This window comes from Trachypithecus francoisi, unplaced genomic scaffold (assembly GCF_009764315.1).
Source record: "Trachypithecus francoisi isolate TF-2019V2 unplaced genomic scaffold, Tfra_2.0 Lachesis_group15, whole genome shotgun sequence".
NCBI classification, from domain to species: domain Eukaryota; kingdom Metazoa; phylum Chordata; class Mammalia; order Primates; family Cercopithecidae; genus Trachypithecus; species Trachypithecus francoisi.
Window position 1 is genome coordinate 100729711 of NW_022681460.1, and position 17827 is coordinate 100747537.

At 36.7% G+C, this 17827-nt stretch overlaps 1 protein-coding gene across 18 annotated transcripts in view; it reads right to left on the bottom strand.

Annotated features, from left to right (window-relative positions):
• Positions 1 to 17827, bottom strand: part of MRTFB (myocardin related transcription factor B) — a 205945-nt gene that overhangs the window by 108052 nt on the left and 80066 nt on the right. For 13 of the 18 annotated variants that reach the window (XM_033235709.1, XM_033235697.1, XM_033235703.1 and 10 more), the window contains one exon: positions 17219 to 17439. In XM_033235709.1, coding sequence (XP_033091600.1) covers positions 17219 to 17372 — 154 coding nt within the window. In that variant the 5' untranslated portion in view covers positions 17373 to 17439. Of the gene's footprint in view, positions 1 to 6033; positions 8899 to 9451; positions 9515 to 17218; positions 17440 to 17827 lie in introns of those variants that run through there. The other 5 variants (XM_033235712.1, XM_033235714.1, XM_033235710.1 and 2 more) reach the window with 1 other exon arrangement.

The window sequence follows — 17827 nt, forward strand, 5'->3', positions numbered from 1 at the left end:
AGACACATGGTAACTAAGAAAGTCAAAATAGCAGTGTTAGGTATTTAATTTACATGATTATAGTCCTTAACAAAGCAAAAGTGGGGGAACTGTCCCTTATAAAAACTGTATAGCTTAAAAATAAAAATTCTATTGGAAAACATTCTGCAACAACACATTAAAACTAATTAATACATTAATTCAAATAATTACATTTTCAAACATTTGGACCAATAAAATGAAACTGTATATATAAGTCATTTGATAAACATAGAATATGATATATTCTAAAGTACAAAGTGTAAGTATACACTGACAATTCTAATTTTCAAAAACACAGTCTTTTCACGTTTCATTTATTCAGTGATGTCTCGTTTATTTGGCTTCTATCTGTAGTATCAGTATCTGTAGTATCAGCAGGTGACTTGGACCAAATGAATCTGAGAACCAAACTCAACGGTTCCTTGTTGGAGCAGCATCTATCTGCTGTAGATCAGTTATTCTCCATCTCTGTGGCCAGTTTTGACATGGAAGCCTCCCTCCCCAAGCCCACTACTAGAGATTCCCATCTGTTCCCTGTCTCCTAACTCCCATGCTGGCTTCTCAGCCACTGTGAGACAGGCACACCACAGCTCATGTGGGCAGTAAGGGGTGGCCCTGTGAACCAAGATGGGAACCTTAAACCACTAGGCCCAAGGCTAAAAAGTAGGGAGTATGAACTTTGGGGAGCCAGACCACAGAGATTTTGACCAGATTATGTTTCCATGATTATGCTGACATATACTTTTGAGTGGTGTTATCAGATAATCTCAGTGATATTCTATCTTATTTCTATTCTACCACTCAAAACTCTTTATCAACCTAAATTCTTCTTTAAAGCTCTGGTGTTAATGAGAATCTATGACATGTTGTGAAGATTCGACTTGACGATTAGTCAGCTCTAAGTAGAATCCTCCCAATATCATGATATAATCATGAGCTACCAAATCACTATCAATCACTCTGATATTCCCTATTATATGACATTTGTTTAAAAAAGATTTTTACCTTGATATAAAAGTACTATGTGCACATTATGAAAAATGCCAACTATAGAAAGAGATGGGAATAGTTTATATGTATGTAAATTTCCAAAACAATTTGATATATTTCATTCCAAGACCTTTTCCTTCGCATGGGGGAGTGGGGAGTGGCTGATAGGAGGAACGCATGATGGGAGGGTGTGAAAAGGATGGTTAGCTGCACCTTGTTTTTCTTCTTATTATAACCAAGATTATCCTGACAAGAAAGTTCCCATTTAATATACATGTGAGAAGGAAAATACAGTCTTTAGTTGTCTCTTTTAAAGGCTGAATCTTTTGCCAAGTTGAATCAAATTCAAATACTGAGGAAAAGAGAATATTTTAAAATTTCAATATTTCTATAAGAGAAAATAATATACAAATGAAGAATGGATTCTGCCAATCAGTGAAACCTTTCCTCCTTGAGGCTTCAAATTTAAAAAAAGAGATGACTTCTTGAACCAAAGGAATGACTATGCCATTATCTCCAAGCAATCCCAGAGGCCCTAGCATGGTATCTTCTATGACAGTCTCGCTGACCATTCTGCATCAACAGCAAAAGTGAAAAGCTACTTGCCATGAGAACCAGCCATAACTATTAGCCTTGATCTTTAACCAACAATTTGGTTTCATTCATCCACTGATCAAAAAGCAGAGCAACTTGGTACTTCCAGTAAGGTCTGAGGGTTTGGGTGGGTCCAAAAATAAACTGATATTGCTACTATAATCCTAGTCAGAAAGTTCATCCATATGTACTGAGAGGAAGCATGTGTCACAGGAAAAGCAAAGGTCCTATGTGAAAATCCCAATTCCAGACTCTTGTCTTCCAGCCATGATGGAATAACAATCATTGGACTTAACTTCCTGCCATAGGAAACTAGATAACTGGGCAAAATACACGAAACAATTGCTTTCACGCATTGGGAAACAGGTAATGCGGGGCTGTGGCCCCTGAGAGAAGGGAAACAAATGAGATGAGCCCATAACTGCCCTAACTTTCTACCTGGAGGCAATTTCTAGACTGTGGGCGAGAGGAGGGAGAAATCACAGAGGAGCTTGTTAGACTTGCTGAACTGAGGAGACAGAGATGAGAGGACAGCTTAAGCAGGCTAACGCAGCTGAAGTTTCAGGGAAGATTTGTGAAAAACAGGATCTATGCTGAAAAAGAGTTCCAGAAACCTGCCTAATGGTGCCCTGGAGTCTTTGCTGAGTGCTAAGCTGTACGTACACAGAGTAATATTTCACAAGTTTGGGCAAGAAATGACCAGGGTCTATAAGCTAAATAATTCCCAGAGTGTATACAAGGTCGGGACATTTTACTCAAGCTCCAACCAGCTTGAGTGAAATGTCCTCCCTGGGGCACTTAGCAGGGCATGCAGCAGAGATACCTTTAAAGGGGGTCTCCCTGCCACAAATGCTACCCTAGATCTTTCCTAAAAAAATTTAAGAAAGGCCTTGAAGGTTATCCAAAAGTAACTTAGCTGCCTACCAAACCAAAGCCCAACTTTCTTTAACTGAAGACAACAAAAACAAATTCCAGACACTCAGTAATGCAACATTCACAAAGTTATATCCAATGAAAAATTATTATACTACTTATACCAGGAAGCAGCAAAATGCAACTCTTAAATAGGAGAAAAATTCATCAATAAAAACAGACCCAGAATGACAAAAATAAATGAAACTGTTAACAGCTACTATAACTATATACAAGTATTTAAAAGAAAACATAAATATAACATGGAGAAACACAGACAGTACAAAAAAGAACAAAATAAAACTTCTAGAGGTAAAAGGAAAATAAACTTTTATTGGGTGGGATTAGCTGCATATTAGATATGCATTTTAAAAGATCAGGGAGTACTTGAAAAAAAGAGGTATATCTAATAAGGCACTGTAAAATAAAAATAAAGTAAAATGGGGAAAGAATTAAACAAGGCAAGACAAGAAGAAGTGAGAGAGAACACCTAAGACAAATATATATATATATAGAGAGAGAGAGAGAGCAAGATGATGGATGATGGATTTGAACTCAATTGTGATGGGCAGCCTTTAGGGTAGTCCCAGGGATCCCTGCCTCCTAGTTTTTATGGCCTTGTATAATCCTCTCCCTTTGAGTAATGTGCTTCTCATCAGTCGAACATGGTTCAGTTTAAGGAATGTTACAAAAGATTACCACTCTGTCTTGCCAGAAGACTTCTCTCTTACTGGCTTTCATAAAGAAAGCTGTCATGTTGGAGAGACCCAGGTAGCAAGGAACTGAGGATGGCCTCCAGCCAATGGTCAGCAGGGAACTCAGGCTCTGAGTCCAATAGTCCTAAAGGAACGGAATCTTGCTAAGAGCAATGTTAAGTAAGCTTGGACATGAACCCTTCCCTAATTGAACCTTCAAATGAAACTCTGGCCTTGGCTGACACTCTGATTACAGACTCATGAGAGACTCTGAGGCAGAGGTACTCAGCTAAGACATGCCTGAAGTCCTGACCCACAGAAGCTGTGAGATAATAAATGCATGCTGTGTTTGGCTGTTATGGTTTAAAGTAATTTATTACAAAGCAATAGATAACTATTACACCACATATACCAGTAATTACCTTAAATGTAAACGATCTAAATTTTGCAATTAAAATTGTAAGAGATCGTCAGATAGAGTTTAAAAAGATTCAGCTCTATGCTATGTATAAGAAACCCACTAATTTTTAAAATTTCTTTTTTCATTTCTACTTTAACAGCAAGCTTATCCTTAATATTTAAAAAATCTTTCAAAAATGGAGATGAGGTCTCACTCTGTCACCAGGCTAGAGTGCAGTAGTGTGATCCTAGTTCACTGCAGCCTCAAACTCCTGGGTTCAAGCGATCCTCCTACCTCAGCCCCCACAAGTAGCAGGAACTACAGGCATATGTCATCACGCTTGGCTAATTTTTTAAATTTTTTGTAGAGACAGGGTCTAGCTTTATTGCCCAGGCTGATCTTGAACTCCTGGGTTCAAATGATCTTCTCACCTTGGCCTCCCAAACTGTTGAAAGTACAGGCATGAGCCACAATGTCCGACCAGAAACTCACTTTAAATATAAAGATACAGATGGGTTAAAGGTAAAAGTGTGAGAAAAATATATTTCATGTAGTTGTAAGCACATGATACTTAGAGGGACTATTAATATAAAACAGAGTAGACTTTAGGAGAAAAAATACATGTTGGTGGTTGGAGTTTTCAACATTCCTCTCTAATTGGTAGAACAAGTAAAAAGAAAATCAATAAAGGTATAGAAGATTCGAACAACTTTATTAATCAACTGAACCTAATTGACATTTATATAATCCTCAAAGGTACATGAAACATTTGGGGCCATTAAAGAAATATATATTTTTTCATGAGAGAATTCATTTTAAATAGTTTCATTGTAATAGTTAAAATCAAAAACCAAAGTATTTTCAAACACCACTGGACTGTGACAGTTATAATTTAAGACTAAGTTCTTGAATTTCTTCAAATGAAAATTTTTTAGTCCTAACTTGTTATGATTGAGTTTAAATTCCATAATCTAGAAAATCCTTCAAATTATAATATTTGGGTATTCAAATAAAATCTTCAACTTTCTGAAGGTACAAGCATTTTCCTTCTCTTGAGGGTTCAGAAGCACTGAGCAATCCATCAAAACAGCTACACGATTTCTATGCACAAACAAGTACAAAAGTATGCAACCAGAGGTTTCACTGGTTCATCTGCAAATTGCTATTTAACCAAATTCCATTTCTTTGAAAAAGATGAAGAGACTAACAAATATAGAGAAATAAAAAAGTTGTTAGAAAACATTAGAAAAGTAATACTTTTTCATATTAAGATCATGTCTAGTTAAATATCACTGTTATTCTTGGCTTGAGAGAAACAGTAATACACACATTTTATTTTTTTCAGCAGATTTTATTTATATTTTAAACATCAATCAAGAGCCACACAATTCTCTAGTACAGTCAATAACTCAATAACTAATTTTGACCAATTAAGCAATTTATTATTTCACTTTCATTTCTTTCCACTAAGGAGATCTAAAATATGCTAGGTTTATGACAGGTTATTAGAATATGATAACATGAATTTTATTTTTAGTACTAATTTTGTGAAGCTTGGTTGAGAGCATTATAAATCAATTTACTTGCCTGTGTCCCATTTTTAAACTCTTTCCCAAAATATATTACATTCCTACAACAGAATCAGATATCAAATCTTAAGAAATGTTTGATTGTATAGGACTTACATTTAGCAGTTAAAACTCTGTTGATTCAATTAAAGAATTCATTTAAAGGATTAAAAAGAAACACACAAAGAAGGAAACAAACCATACAAAATTCCCCAACAAACCTGGTCCTCCCAATGTGGAATGCTGTTCACCCTGGAATTTCATACATGCCACTCACAGACTTCAGATGAGACCACCATGAGGCTGTTAGCAGTTAAGGCCAACTACAAGCCAAATAAATCCTAATTACCCATTTCCTTAAGTTCTCCAGCCTCCAAATCTCTTGGGTTCTGCCCTTCTCATTTATTTTTAGCATTATATTCTTCTTTTTAAAAAAAGAAATGCATAAAAATACACAGTAAAATATTTTAAGAGGATCCAGATTAATTGAAAAACAACTTATAGATCCACCCCCTCTAGTGACCTTAGAGCATCATCTAAACAGCTGCCGTTACACCAAGATTTCACAGAAGAACATTCTACAACACTGGAACTGTTTCTGTTTCACATATTCTAAAGGTCACTGTAAAACATATGACATATGTATATCATATGTATATATTTATATATATGCAGAAACATTTTAACATATTTGTTTATACAAAGATAATTTCTAAATTTATTCAATTTCTTTGTTAAATGATTGGGTTTATAATGAAAAAAACTTAATTTAGAGATGTGATTATGACATAGATTTCCTGGAATCAAAAAGAAAAAGAATTTAGAAGACAACTCAGAACACAAAATCTCTTTAAACATTAAAAATAACTGTTTTATTACTTCAAAATACCAAAAGTCTTCTGTATAGTACTTATCATATATATCAAATGCCTTTTAAAAGAGTCTCAGCAACCATATCTACTATCTTAATCTCTTCAGAACAAGTACATAAGAAGGAGAAAATTCTATAAATCAGTCCTCGATGACAGAGGGTTTGTTTAGGAGTTTACCAAATGGAACAACCCTGCTGGAATTCCTTCAAGTAGCCTGTGAAAATGTCAGAATGGAGTCTGTTTTGGAGGTCATAGTCCCTAGAGAGCTCTGAGTTTTGGCCTGTTTGTCTTTTCACATGCTTTAATATTTGAAAATCCTTTTTTGCAGACACTGACTGATGCCTAGAGAATGCTAGGATTGTGGGAACTGGCAGTACCAACAAGAGACGAACTTCATGGGAAATCAGTGCCCACTGCCTTTGCCCTCTCAGCACTCATCAGATAAGCTGCTCTTCAAGTGTTATGAAGATACATGGTGAGACATTAAGAAACTGAATGTCATTTTGCCTTTTTTAAAAAAGAAATACTTGCAGAAAATTGGAGCAAAAGTCACTGGGACGACTGAAAGAAATGCTAAGTTATAAAACATCATGGTGAAAATTCTGAACAACTACACTGACTTAGTATGAATTAAAACACAGTTGACCCTTGAACAACATGACTTTGAACTTCATGGGTCCATATATATTTTGATTTTTTTCAATAAATGTGTTGCAAAAATTTTTGGAGATGTGTGAAAATTTGAAAAAGTTCAGATGAACCACACAGCCTAGAAATATCGAAGGAATTAAGAAAAAGGTATGTTGTGAATGTATAAACTATATGTGGAAACTAGTCTATTTTGTCATTTACTACCATAAAACATACACAAATCTATTATAAAAAGTTAAAATTTACCAAAACTTACATACACATACAGACCATACGAGGAACCATTTACAGCTGAGCAATGTAAATGAACATAAATCAACTGTAGTGGATATTGTACTACTGTGACAATTTTGCAGTCACCTCCTGTTGCTATCATGGTGAAGCTCAAGAGCTGCGAGTTCCGCTGAAAACACCAAGTGAGGCTCATGATCTCCGCGTGAGCAGTTGTCTTCTCCAGGAAACAGCGCATTGAAGTAAAAAGTAATCTCTTGAGGTTCTCACATATTTTTCATCATGTTTAGTGCAGTACCTTAAACTTTGCATAATGAGACTCCTACGAAGTGCCACTAGTGATTCTGGAGGTGCTCCCAAGAAGCAGAAAAACGTCATGACATTAGAAGAAAAAGTTGAATTGCTTGATATGTACCATAGATTGAGGTCTGCAGCTGCGGTTGCCCACCATTTCAGACAAATGATTCATTTTACAAACAGACTGTGTAATCTTCCAGTATTGATATATACAGTAAAATACTGTAGATATATCTTCCTCATAATTTCCTTTATTTCTTATGATGAGGTCTTGCTATATATTGTCCAGGCTGGTCTTGAACTCCAGGCTCAAGGGATCTTCCTGAGTAGCTGGCACGATAGCAGGGAGCCACTGAACCCAGCTCCTTATGATTTTTCTTAATAACATTTTCTTGTCTCCAGCTTACTTTATTGTAAGAATACAGTACATAACGCATATAACATACATGATATGTGTTAATCAACTGTTTATGTTATAAGGAAGACTGCCAGTCAACAGCAGGCTATCATTAGATAGGTTTTGAGGGAGCCAAAAGTTATATATGGATTTTTTACTGCACGGGGGGTTGGTGCCCCAACCCCTACATTGTCCAAGGGTTAACGATACTGCATTCTCAAAATATACATATATACATACTAATAAATAAAGTGCTAATTATGTGCCTGTACTATTCTCAATACTTGGTTTAGATTACTTGATCTAATCCTCATAGCAATCTTACGAAACAAATACTAGTGTGATCCTCACTTTGCAGATAAGGACACTGAGGCAAAGGGAAGGTAACTAATTGGTCCAAATTCACATAGCTAGTAATGGTATGGCTAAGATCTAGGCTTAGGTTGGCTCCAAAGTTAGTGCTTCCGTCGTGGTATTCTCACATCAGGCATGCAAGGCTGGGTTAATTATAACATGTACTGAGAGCCTAAGATGTGCCATGTATGTGCTAGACACTTTAGATGCTTTATTTCATTCAATCTTCCCAACAATCTAGGAGGCATATGTAAGATTATTTCGACTATGACTTTGAGGGGCCTGCCACCACACATTTAGTGCAACAGAGCAGCCTCTTGCTAGGCTTAACTCTATAGCCCTCCTTCTTTAAAACTAGGTTTTTCTTTTCAGTTATCCACAAGAATCATCTCCAATTATTTTTCTGTATACAGTCAGGGAAAAGTCTTTTAAAGATCTTTGTGTAACAAGTTTATGAGAATATACTACATCATAAACTTTCAACATTGTACTAGAGGCTAAAAATCTAGAAATTATTTTAGAGTAAGAGGCACAATGATCATTCAATAAATGTTTGCGAACAATAATTTTTAAAAGTATCATTTCCATTCTTGAAATAATCAATTTTTTAATACTTTGGGAGAGCAGAGTATTCTGATACAGCAAACTTTTCCTTCCTATAATATGTGACAGTGGTTTGATCAAGCAATCCAAGCAACATTCTTCTTAACTGCTATGTCAGGATCAAGGCTTCTGTCAAAGAGGGTCTTCTATTTTGTAGCTATGAATCGCAAATCTGCAGAGAGTGCTGACCAACTGTAACACTTGTCAATTTTTAAACTTAAACTATGAGAACCAAAGGCAAGCTGTGAATCAGACTTTTTGCTTTTCTTGTTATGTCTTCATTAAACGCAGAGGCCATATATCAAAAATTTAACTGGTGAAACAAGACACCCAATGATTTGCATTATCTTAATGGAAACAACAACACAAATACCATAAAAATATGAATTTGGGCTTTAAAAAGAGCTGAAAATTGTCTTTTAACTGACAGTTTGATGCTATTATAAAAATGTTAACACATACCTGCCAACCCTTAAAAACCATCAATAGAAACTACATATTCTAAATTAGACACATTATTTTTGAGAATAACAAATAAGTCAATTACTCTCTTTAAATATGGCAGGAAAGTCTGACTAACTGAGAGAGCTGGCAAGTATGTTTAGTAATACAGCTGTGAGGTCTGTATTAAACAGCAACACGACTAATTTGTATCTAAGGAAAATTCCACTGGTTAGCTGAGATGGAAGTTATCTTCCATGCTTTCTGTTTCTGCTGCCCAATGAATAGCACATGGCAAACATGACAATGAGATATAAGAACACATGATGTAATGAAGAAGGGCCGCAGGGAGACACATGGGCTGGAGGCTGCTGTACAGATGTCATAATGGGCAAGCTGTGACACAGAGAGCGCCTTAGACTTACCCATGCTCACAGACTGAGTCAGCAGAGTAGACTGAAGTCCTGACTCCCAAAAGACTACACTTCCTGTCAATAATACTGAGGGCAGTCGGTGAGGGCAGGAGAGCCAACGTACAGATTAATGTAAAGGAGTCAGAAAAACATGATATTTGCTAATTAGTCTAGGTAATTATTAATTACAAGCCAAAGAGAAAATTCCAACACATTTCACTTTATCAGTCTTACTATTTTCTGTCACAAGAGTACTTTATTATTGATGTCTTAAAATATAAGCAAAGTAACAAAGAAAAATTGTCATGGATCACTTTTTTCAAGTACATTCCCTGTATTTACTGGCTCTTTTATAGGTAAGGTAGAGAACAGGTGTCCAAAACTATCTTTTCTCTTTTTTAGCTACAAGAGGTCCTTGTGATTGAATTACGTGGCAGACATAAGTAAATGGAGCCCCACTTTAATTTTCCTAAGTCTCTCAGTCCAGTAGAGGAACTAATTATAAGCTAATCACTTAATTCCACCAAGTCTTGTGAGGTCTAAGTAGCTATGAGGTTATAGGTGAGTCACACTTATTAAACTAATCATTTATATTATGTATGTTATCTTTTATAATTGCTTTCTGAGGAACAGCAAAGACTATTTCTTAATAAATTTGTTTTAGTTTATTCACTGGTCCAATGTGTAATATAAATGATACGGTTAGCTCTACTTTTATGAAAATTATCTCAATCTATATAGAAAATAATGTACTTCTGTGACTTCAGTAACTATAGAAAAGTCGTCTAAAATGTTAAGTAAACATAAAATACAAGTAAACAAGTTTAAGATGATGTGGTCTTCTCATCGGTTTAAACTGCTAATTACTGTTATGTTTTAAATCTTACTGTTAATAAATGTGTTCACTGTGATGCCCCAAGTGTATTTCAACAAAAGGACACAATTTAAAGACTAAATAAATTACTCAAAATGAGCTTCAGGGGTGCTGTAATAGGGTCCATGGTCTTGCTGATGCACAAAGCTTCATCCACCCCTCATTGATAACTAAAGCAAGCCCATGTTAGCATTCTGATGCTGCTACTCCAGCAGGAGAGCAAACGCACTGCCAGCTACAAATGGGAGAAAGTAAAGTTACACACAGCCCCCTCCCTCGCTCCAAACACACTGCATGGGTGTGTTCTGCAATGCACTGAAGCAAACAAAATCCTCAGTAATAACAAAAACTGTCTAAATAAGACACTCAGACTAGAAAAACAGAAGGCAGACAGCGTTACAGGTGCTTATTTACACTGTGAATCAAAACATACTAATAGGAGACATTATAAAGGTTATTATGAAAGAGAATACCTCACCCTTAAGGTACTTACAAGCCTTCTTTTTCATTTTGAAGAGATTTTCACAAACAAAAAGAGTATGAGAGCTGCCACAATTAAGAATTTCATTTGCAGTTGTCAGGAGGCTTACAGCTTGCTTTTAAAGCTATAGTTGTGTTTAGTATAAATCCTAAAGCCCAATTTTTAAAAATATTAATTTAAAACAACTAAGGAAAATTATATTCAGAGTATATACTTCTCAGTGTAAGTACTCTAACTCCTGAAAGCAGGAAAATAAGTGACTTATCAGAATGTTTATTGATGTCCTTGAGAATGACATGACCCACTCCACATCCTAAATATGTTAACAGCAAAGTCAACGACAAGATTTTAGAGAAATTTATTCATTTCCATTACTTCCAGTTATAGAAAGGGAAAAGCAAGAATTCCACAGCTCTGTCTTGGCTACTGAGCATCTATTTGTTTCCTGCTCGTTTATGACACTATGACAACTTTGTCTGGCTATCTGCTCCACAGAAAAGCAGAAATTTCTTCTCTCTTCCTCACCAATCTCCATTCATTCATTATACCAGCTCACCTACGGCCTCAAGAACCCAGTTTTGCCCAAGACAAATGCTCAATGCCACCGTGTATTTCCAGATACTTGGACCAACAGTAAGCCCAGCAGGTTAATGAGAAGCAGGGAAACGCTCTCAAAATAAAATCCCCCAAAAAAGCCAGCTGTAAATATATGCCATTCATTTTCTATTGTGTAAGGCAAGCAGTTTTCTTTGGCTGGGTTCCATGGCTAGGCAAAGTTCACCTGACTGTCTGCAAACATGTTAATACATGTATTGAAACCAAAGCAAAGAGCCATCTTGGGTTCCCTTGTGTGCAGCAAACTTCTGAATAAATTATTTTCTCTCTAGTAAGTGATCATTTCAAGAACTGAAAAAGAGATTATCTAAAATTATTCAGTATAAATTTAATGAATGGAAAATCTTAGAAGAAAAGATTTCAAGATGGGACTATAAGCTCAAAACTCTAACAACTGCAGTAACTAGTAATACCAAAGTTTAAAATAAGAACGGCAAATGTCATTCCTCTTTATTGAGGCCTAAAACACACTGACTACTTCATAGTAAACAGAGTTTGAAAAAGCCTTTTAGTTCAGGAAGAGGGAGGTAGATGATACTGATTTTACAACAGTCTAAATCGGCTGGACTATGCTGTTTCTGTGACCACATAAACATGACATGACTGCTCCTCACCTTAAAAATACCTGGACTCGGCCGGGCGCGGTGGCTCAAGCCTGTAATCCCAGCACTTTGGGAGGCCGAGACGGGCGGATCACGAGGTCAGGAGATCGAGACCATCCTGGCTAACACGGTGAAACCCCGTCTCTACTAAAAATACAAAAAAAAAACTAGCCGGGCGACATGGCGGGCGCCTGTAGTCCCAGCTACTCGGGAGGCTGAGGCAGGAGAATGGCGTAAACCCGGGAGGCGGAGCTTGCAGTGAGCTGAGATCTGGCCACTGCACTCCAGCTGGGCGACAGAGCGAGACTCCGCCTCAAAAAAAAAAAAAAAAAAAAAAAAAAAAAATACCTGGACTCAAGACACACCATCAAGTATTAAAATACCAGTTTTTAAAAATGAAAATCTATATTAACGTCTCTGCTGACTCTGTAATAATACTGGCAATGACTTAAAAGCTTCAATTCACCAGCCAGCATCCCTGAGGGTTGCTCTGCCTGTCAGCTTACCGGTCTTGCACACAACCTCAGGAAGGAACAGCTTCTCTCGCAGGGTCCCCTCAGAGTGTAGGCACAGGCAAAGGGCTGCAGCTCTTTCAGTGATGTTGTTTCTACCCACTTTGTCTTTCCTTGCTGAGCTTTTCCGGTTTAAACTCTAAAGTCCTATTCCTTTGACTGGTTTCCTTTTTATTCCCAGTCTGCTCATGTGAAGGAATGTAAATAGTGAAAAAGATGGATCTAACATGTACTTAAAATGTCAAAATGAAGCTCAATCCCCTGTATATGCATTGTTTTAGTAAAGGTAGATTATGCATGCGTTTCTATATATCCATTATCCTTCATTAAGGCCTCACTTGTTAGGAAAAGTTAATTGCTTAAATATGGCTGCTTTATTTTTGAGGTACTATTTTGGTCACATTCAAGGTAAAGGAAAATCCCAGCTTCTCTTTACTATGTATCTCCCCTGTGTGCTCCAAAAGTGGGAATATCCTGCAGCTCCACTATCATCAGTAACATAAATATGAATGTAAAACAAGGGAAGATCCTGGAATCATTACTTAAACGTCAACTTGATTTTCCTTGTAAAGTGTATTTATAAACTATTATATATTACCCATTAGATACTAATCCCAAACTGAAATATCTCCATTTTTTCCTCAACAGAAAATAATTCTAATAAGTGAAATTCAAATGTTTAGGAATAACAATAAAACACAATCACCAAAAAAATCTGACTTCATTTATTTCATAATATCTAAACAATACTTTGTATTGATTAATTTTGATGCCAACAACTGCATTTTGTATGAGTTAAACATTGCATTAAGAAGACCTAAAAAATGAACGTGCCTGGAAAAAATCATTAAAGTAAGAATATTACGGTCCTTTCATGTATACATTACTTGATGTGAATATACTCTGCTCATATAACTGTCAAAAACTTAGATTTAAAAATTTTTAAATATATTTGCTTTTATTTTGAAACTGACAAAAATTATATATATTTACTATGTCCTTTTTTTGAAATATGTATATACTGTGGAATTGCTCAATTGAATTAACATATCATTACTTCAAATGGTTACTATTTTTTTTCATGGTGACAACACTTAAAATCTACTATCTTAGCAATTTTCAATACAATACATTGTTATTAATCTAGGTTACCATGTTGTGCAATAAATCTCTTGAACTTATTCCTCCTATCTAACTGAAATTTTGTATCCTTTGACCAGCATTTCCCCAAAAACCTAGATTTCTGACAGCCAAATAAAGATGTCTTTTATGCCTTGGAATGTATATGTAAATTAGGTTAATATATCATAAGCCTGAAATTATATGTCTGAATATAAAATAAGGCTTCTATAATAACTTCCTGAAGTCATTTATTAGAAAAGAGGGAACAATCTCATAGTGGAGTCTTTGCACGGTGTCTCAGAATATGAGATGTTGTTTCATTTACTCCATATTGAACAAAAAAGGACTCTTGAAGAAAACACACTGGCTTAAAAACCAACTTCATTTGAAACTATTTTCAGGTTTACAGAAATATTTTAATCAGAATCAGAAAAAAAACGAAGAGAGAAAAAGATCAATACATTATTCCCAGTTAAAACCTTAAAATTCAAAGTGTTGGGTGCTGTTACAAAGCAGCCGTTTAAAAACTGCTTTTTAAAAAGTAGTCAAATATTATTCTCTCAGAAAGAACCCTAGTAACAGTTAATTCTGGGAACTGTGCAGGTAAGGGACAAGATTGGGAGGGTAACTACTTTTCACTATGTAATCATAACATTTTAAACCACACGAATACATTATCTGCTTAAAAAAAGGCAAAATTCTTTTTTTTTTTGATATGGAGTCTTGCTCTGCCACCCAGGCTGGAGTGCAGTGGCCGGATCTCAGCTCACTGCAAGCTCCGCCTCCCGGGTTCACGCCATTCTCCTGTCTCAGCCTCCCGAGTAGCTGGGACTACAGGCGCCCGCCTCATCGCCCGGCTAGTTTTTTGTATTTTTTAGTAGAGACGGGGTTTCACCGTATTAGCCAGGATGATCTCGATCTCCTGACCTCGTGATCCGCCCATCTCGGCCTCCCAAAGTGCTGGGATTACAGGCTTGAGCCACCGCGCCCGGCCAAAAAGGGCAAAATTCTGAAACAGAAACTAGACCCCATAAAATGTAACAACCAATGACAAATCAAACAAGTATTATGTTATAGAGATTATGAGTATATAACTAAAACAATTTTTTTAAAAACTGTTTTGTGGGCCGGGCGCGGTGGCTCAAGCCTGTAATCCCAGCACTTTGGGAGGCCGAGACGGGCGGATCATGAGGTCAGGAGATCGAGACCCTCCTGGCTAATACAGTGAAACCCCGTCTCTACTACAAATACAAAAACTAGCCGGGCGAGGTGGCGGGCGCCTGTAGTCCCAGCTACTCGGGAGGCTGAGGCAGGAGAATGGCGTAAACCCGGGAGGCGGAGCTTGCAGTGAGCTGAGATCCGGCCACTGCACTCCAGCCTGGGCGACAGAGCGAGACTCCGCCTCAAAAAAAAAAAAAAAAAAAAAAAACTGTTTTGTGAATAGTACTTGTGATTTAGACATTAAATTTTCAGTGCCAAATCATGCACATGTTACAGAGCTGCTGTAACTCAAACCAAAGAGACAGAAATGAAGATGCACCCTGGAAATTAGTGCCAGATGGATGATGCACAGGGGTTCTACTGCTGATAAAAACACTGACCACAAAGATTCACATATACACTTTGAGTAGGATGGTTTTATGAACAATGAGAGTAGTTAAAGCAATCCTTCTACATTACTGCAATGCTTCATAAAATGTAACTACATTAATAAATTAAAATTTTTACCATTTAATCTACTTCCTTAAAAGTTTATAAGAGGAGAATGCTCTATAGTTGGGCTTACCACCTTATATTCTGGCATACATATTAACTTTTTGCTGCAAATGACCATAAAGGATAAAGTCTCCTCACACTTCCCTCGCCATTACAGAAGACCATTATTGTGCACAACTGTGTATTCTGATTTTATAACAGTTCAACTCTTATTTTCTTTCAGGGTAATAATTTGGACATTATACTGGTCCAAATGTACTGTGTAAATCTGATCACACTTAGTCATGTTTCAGTAAATGTGGCTATATTCTCTCAGCCACTGTCTAAGGTAAATCTGGGTTCTTAAAAGATGGAATGTTTAACCCGGGCGCTGTGGCTCATGACTGCAATCCTAGCACTTTGGGAGGCTGAGGCGGGTGGATCACGAGGTCAGGAGATGGAAATCATTCTGGCTAACACAGTGAGACCCCGTCTCTCTACTAAAAATAACAAAAAATTAGCTGGGTGTGGTGACAGGCGCCTGTAGTCTCAGCTACTCAAGAGGCTGAGGCAGGAGAATGGCATGAGCCTGGGAGGCAGAACTTGCAGTGAGCCGAGATCAAGCCACTGCACTCCAGGCTGGATGACAGAGCGAGACACCGTCTCAAAAAAAAAAAATAAAGAAAGAAAATAAATAAATAAATAAATAAAATAAAAGATGGAAGGTTTAAAAGCCATCACCAGTGAGTTAACCACAGCATCCTGAAGGTCTGATGGCACCTAAGCTAAGATGCTGCTTTAAACCTATCAAAATGGTCAAGGGCTGTGCATAGCAACAAGATTCAGATACAAAATATATTTTATTTGAAGGAGAACAAGTACACACCAAAGACATGTACTAAAGGCCTAAGAAGAGTGGTGTATGTATGGTTTTTTAAATCCATTTTCCTAAATAAGGTAAGCCCAATAAGTAGGAGGATTGGAAAACACTCAGCACCCAGGAAAATAAGTGACAAGGTACCTAATGAGGTACTCTGCAGGGAAAGCAGTTTTATTTCTTCTGGCTTTTAAAAAACTGAAATTTTCAAATATACTTGTGAGTGTAGGACTCATCAGAAGTGTGGAAAGTATAGTAATTCCAGAAAAAAATCCTTAATTCTGTTTTTTAATGCGTATGCTTCGAGTGTTTGTAAATTTTAACATTACTTTGTATTTGTTAGATTTTATATCTCAAGCATTAAAATTATATGTCATCTATCTCTATTTGTTTATGTTTAAAACTGACAGTATTGTGTCTTCTGGAGACTCTGGAATATCTCTGTGAGTGATGAAAATTTCCTGAACAGATAATGAATAGAAAATATTCATTTTGTAGACAAAGATGAGGCAGCCAAAGACTGAGAATATGGCTATATCCATACACATTAATATAATAAATACTCAAATAAAAAGTTCCTGACTTCTTAGTCATCACTGAGATAGCTTTGCCACTTCTGAAATTAAGGTGCAACACACCGGAGATGGAGAAAGTGGGAGGAGAATGTAGTCATATCCACAATCTATTTCCCTGGCATCAGCAAAGGAACCTATTTTCCAATGCCATTCCAGCATGAAATCATCTGCTTGTGCTAAAATGGCTGAATCTAAAGTTTATTTCCAAAGGTAACTACCAAAGATACTTGCTGGGAAAATAATGAAAGAAATGGATGGAAAGTGAAATTCCGCCTGTTATTAAAAACCATCCAGTACTTCTATAGGGTTCTCCTCCATGACAGACTGCTGAACTGACCAAAATACTACTACCAAACAGGAACAAACTGGGCTCCCAAAGAGGGGAAATCTTTAAATCAAAGATCCCATTGCACAAGCTGAACTCACCATTTTTCCTTTCGTTCAGAGGGGGTAAGTTTTGACTGGACTGCAAGGAGAGTTCCTGGAATTCATGAGCCACAGCTTCACTCTGAGGACTTGGAGCAAGATGGGCTAAAGGTCCCACTTCATCCTCGGTGTCTATCGCCCCTGTGTGATCCATTGTGTTCCAGCCACTGGCAACAGGGAGTGCAAGACGCCTCTCAAATGTGGCCAAAATACTGAAGACACTGCCAAAATAAAGAACGTGTAAAGAGATGGTGCAGTTATGTTTCTCCAATTTGCACAAAAGTATTAAAATGGGAATCCTGAGTTCTAGTCCAGTTTTACTGCTGTATGGTCATACTAATCCATTTACCCTCTCTGGACCTCAGGTTCTTTATCGAACAGGAATAACATACTTCCCACTTAAAAACAAGCAATTACAAGGTAAATAAAAGTTGAAATATATTTTGTATATTTTTTAATACCACAAATTTAAGAAAGTCATAGCCACTGGTGGCACTGAAGATTTAATGCATGCTAAAATGAAAAAAACAGTCAATAAATACTGATGAAAACAAAGAAGCAGTCTGGCTTGAAAATTCTTCTTAATTCCTATATATCAAGCAAGTTTAA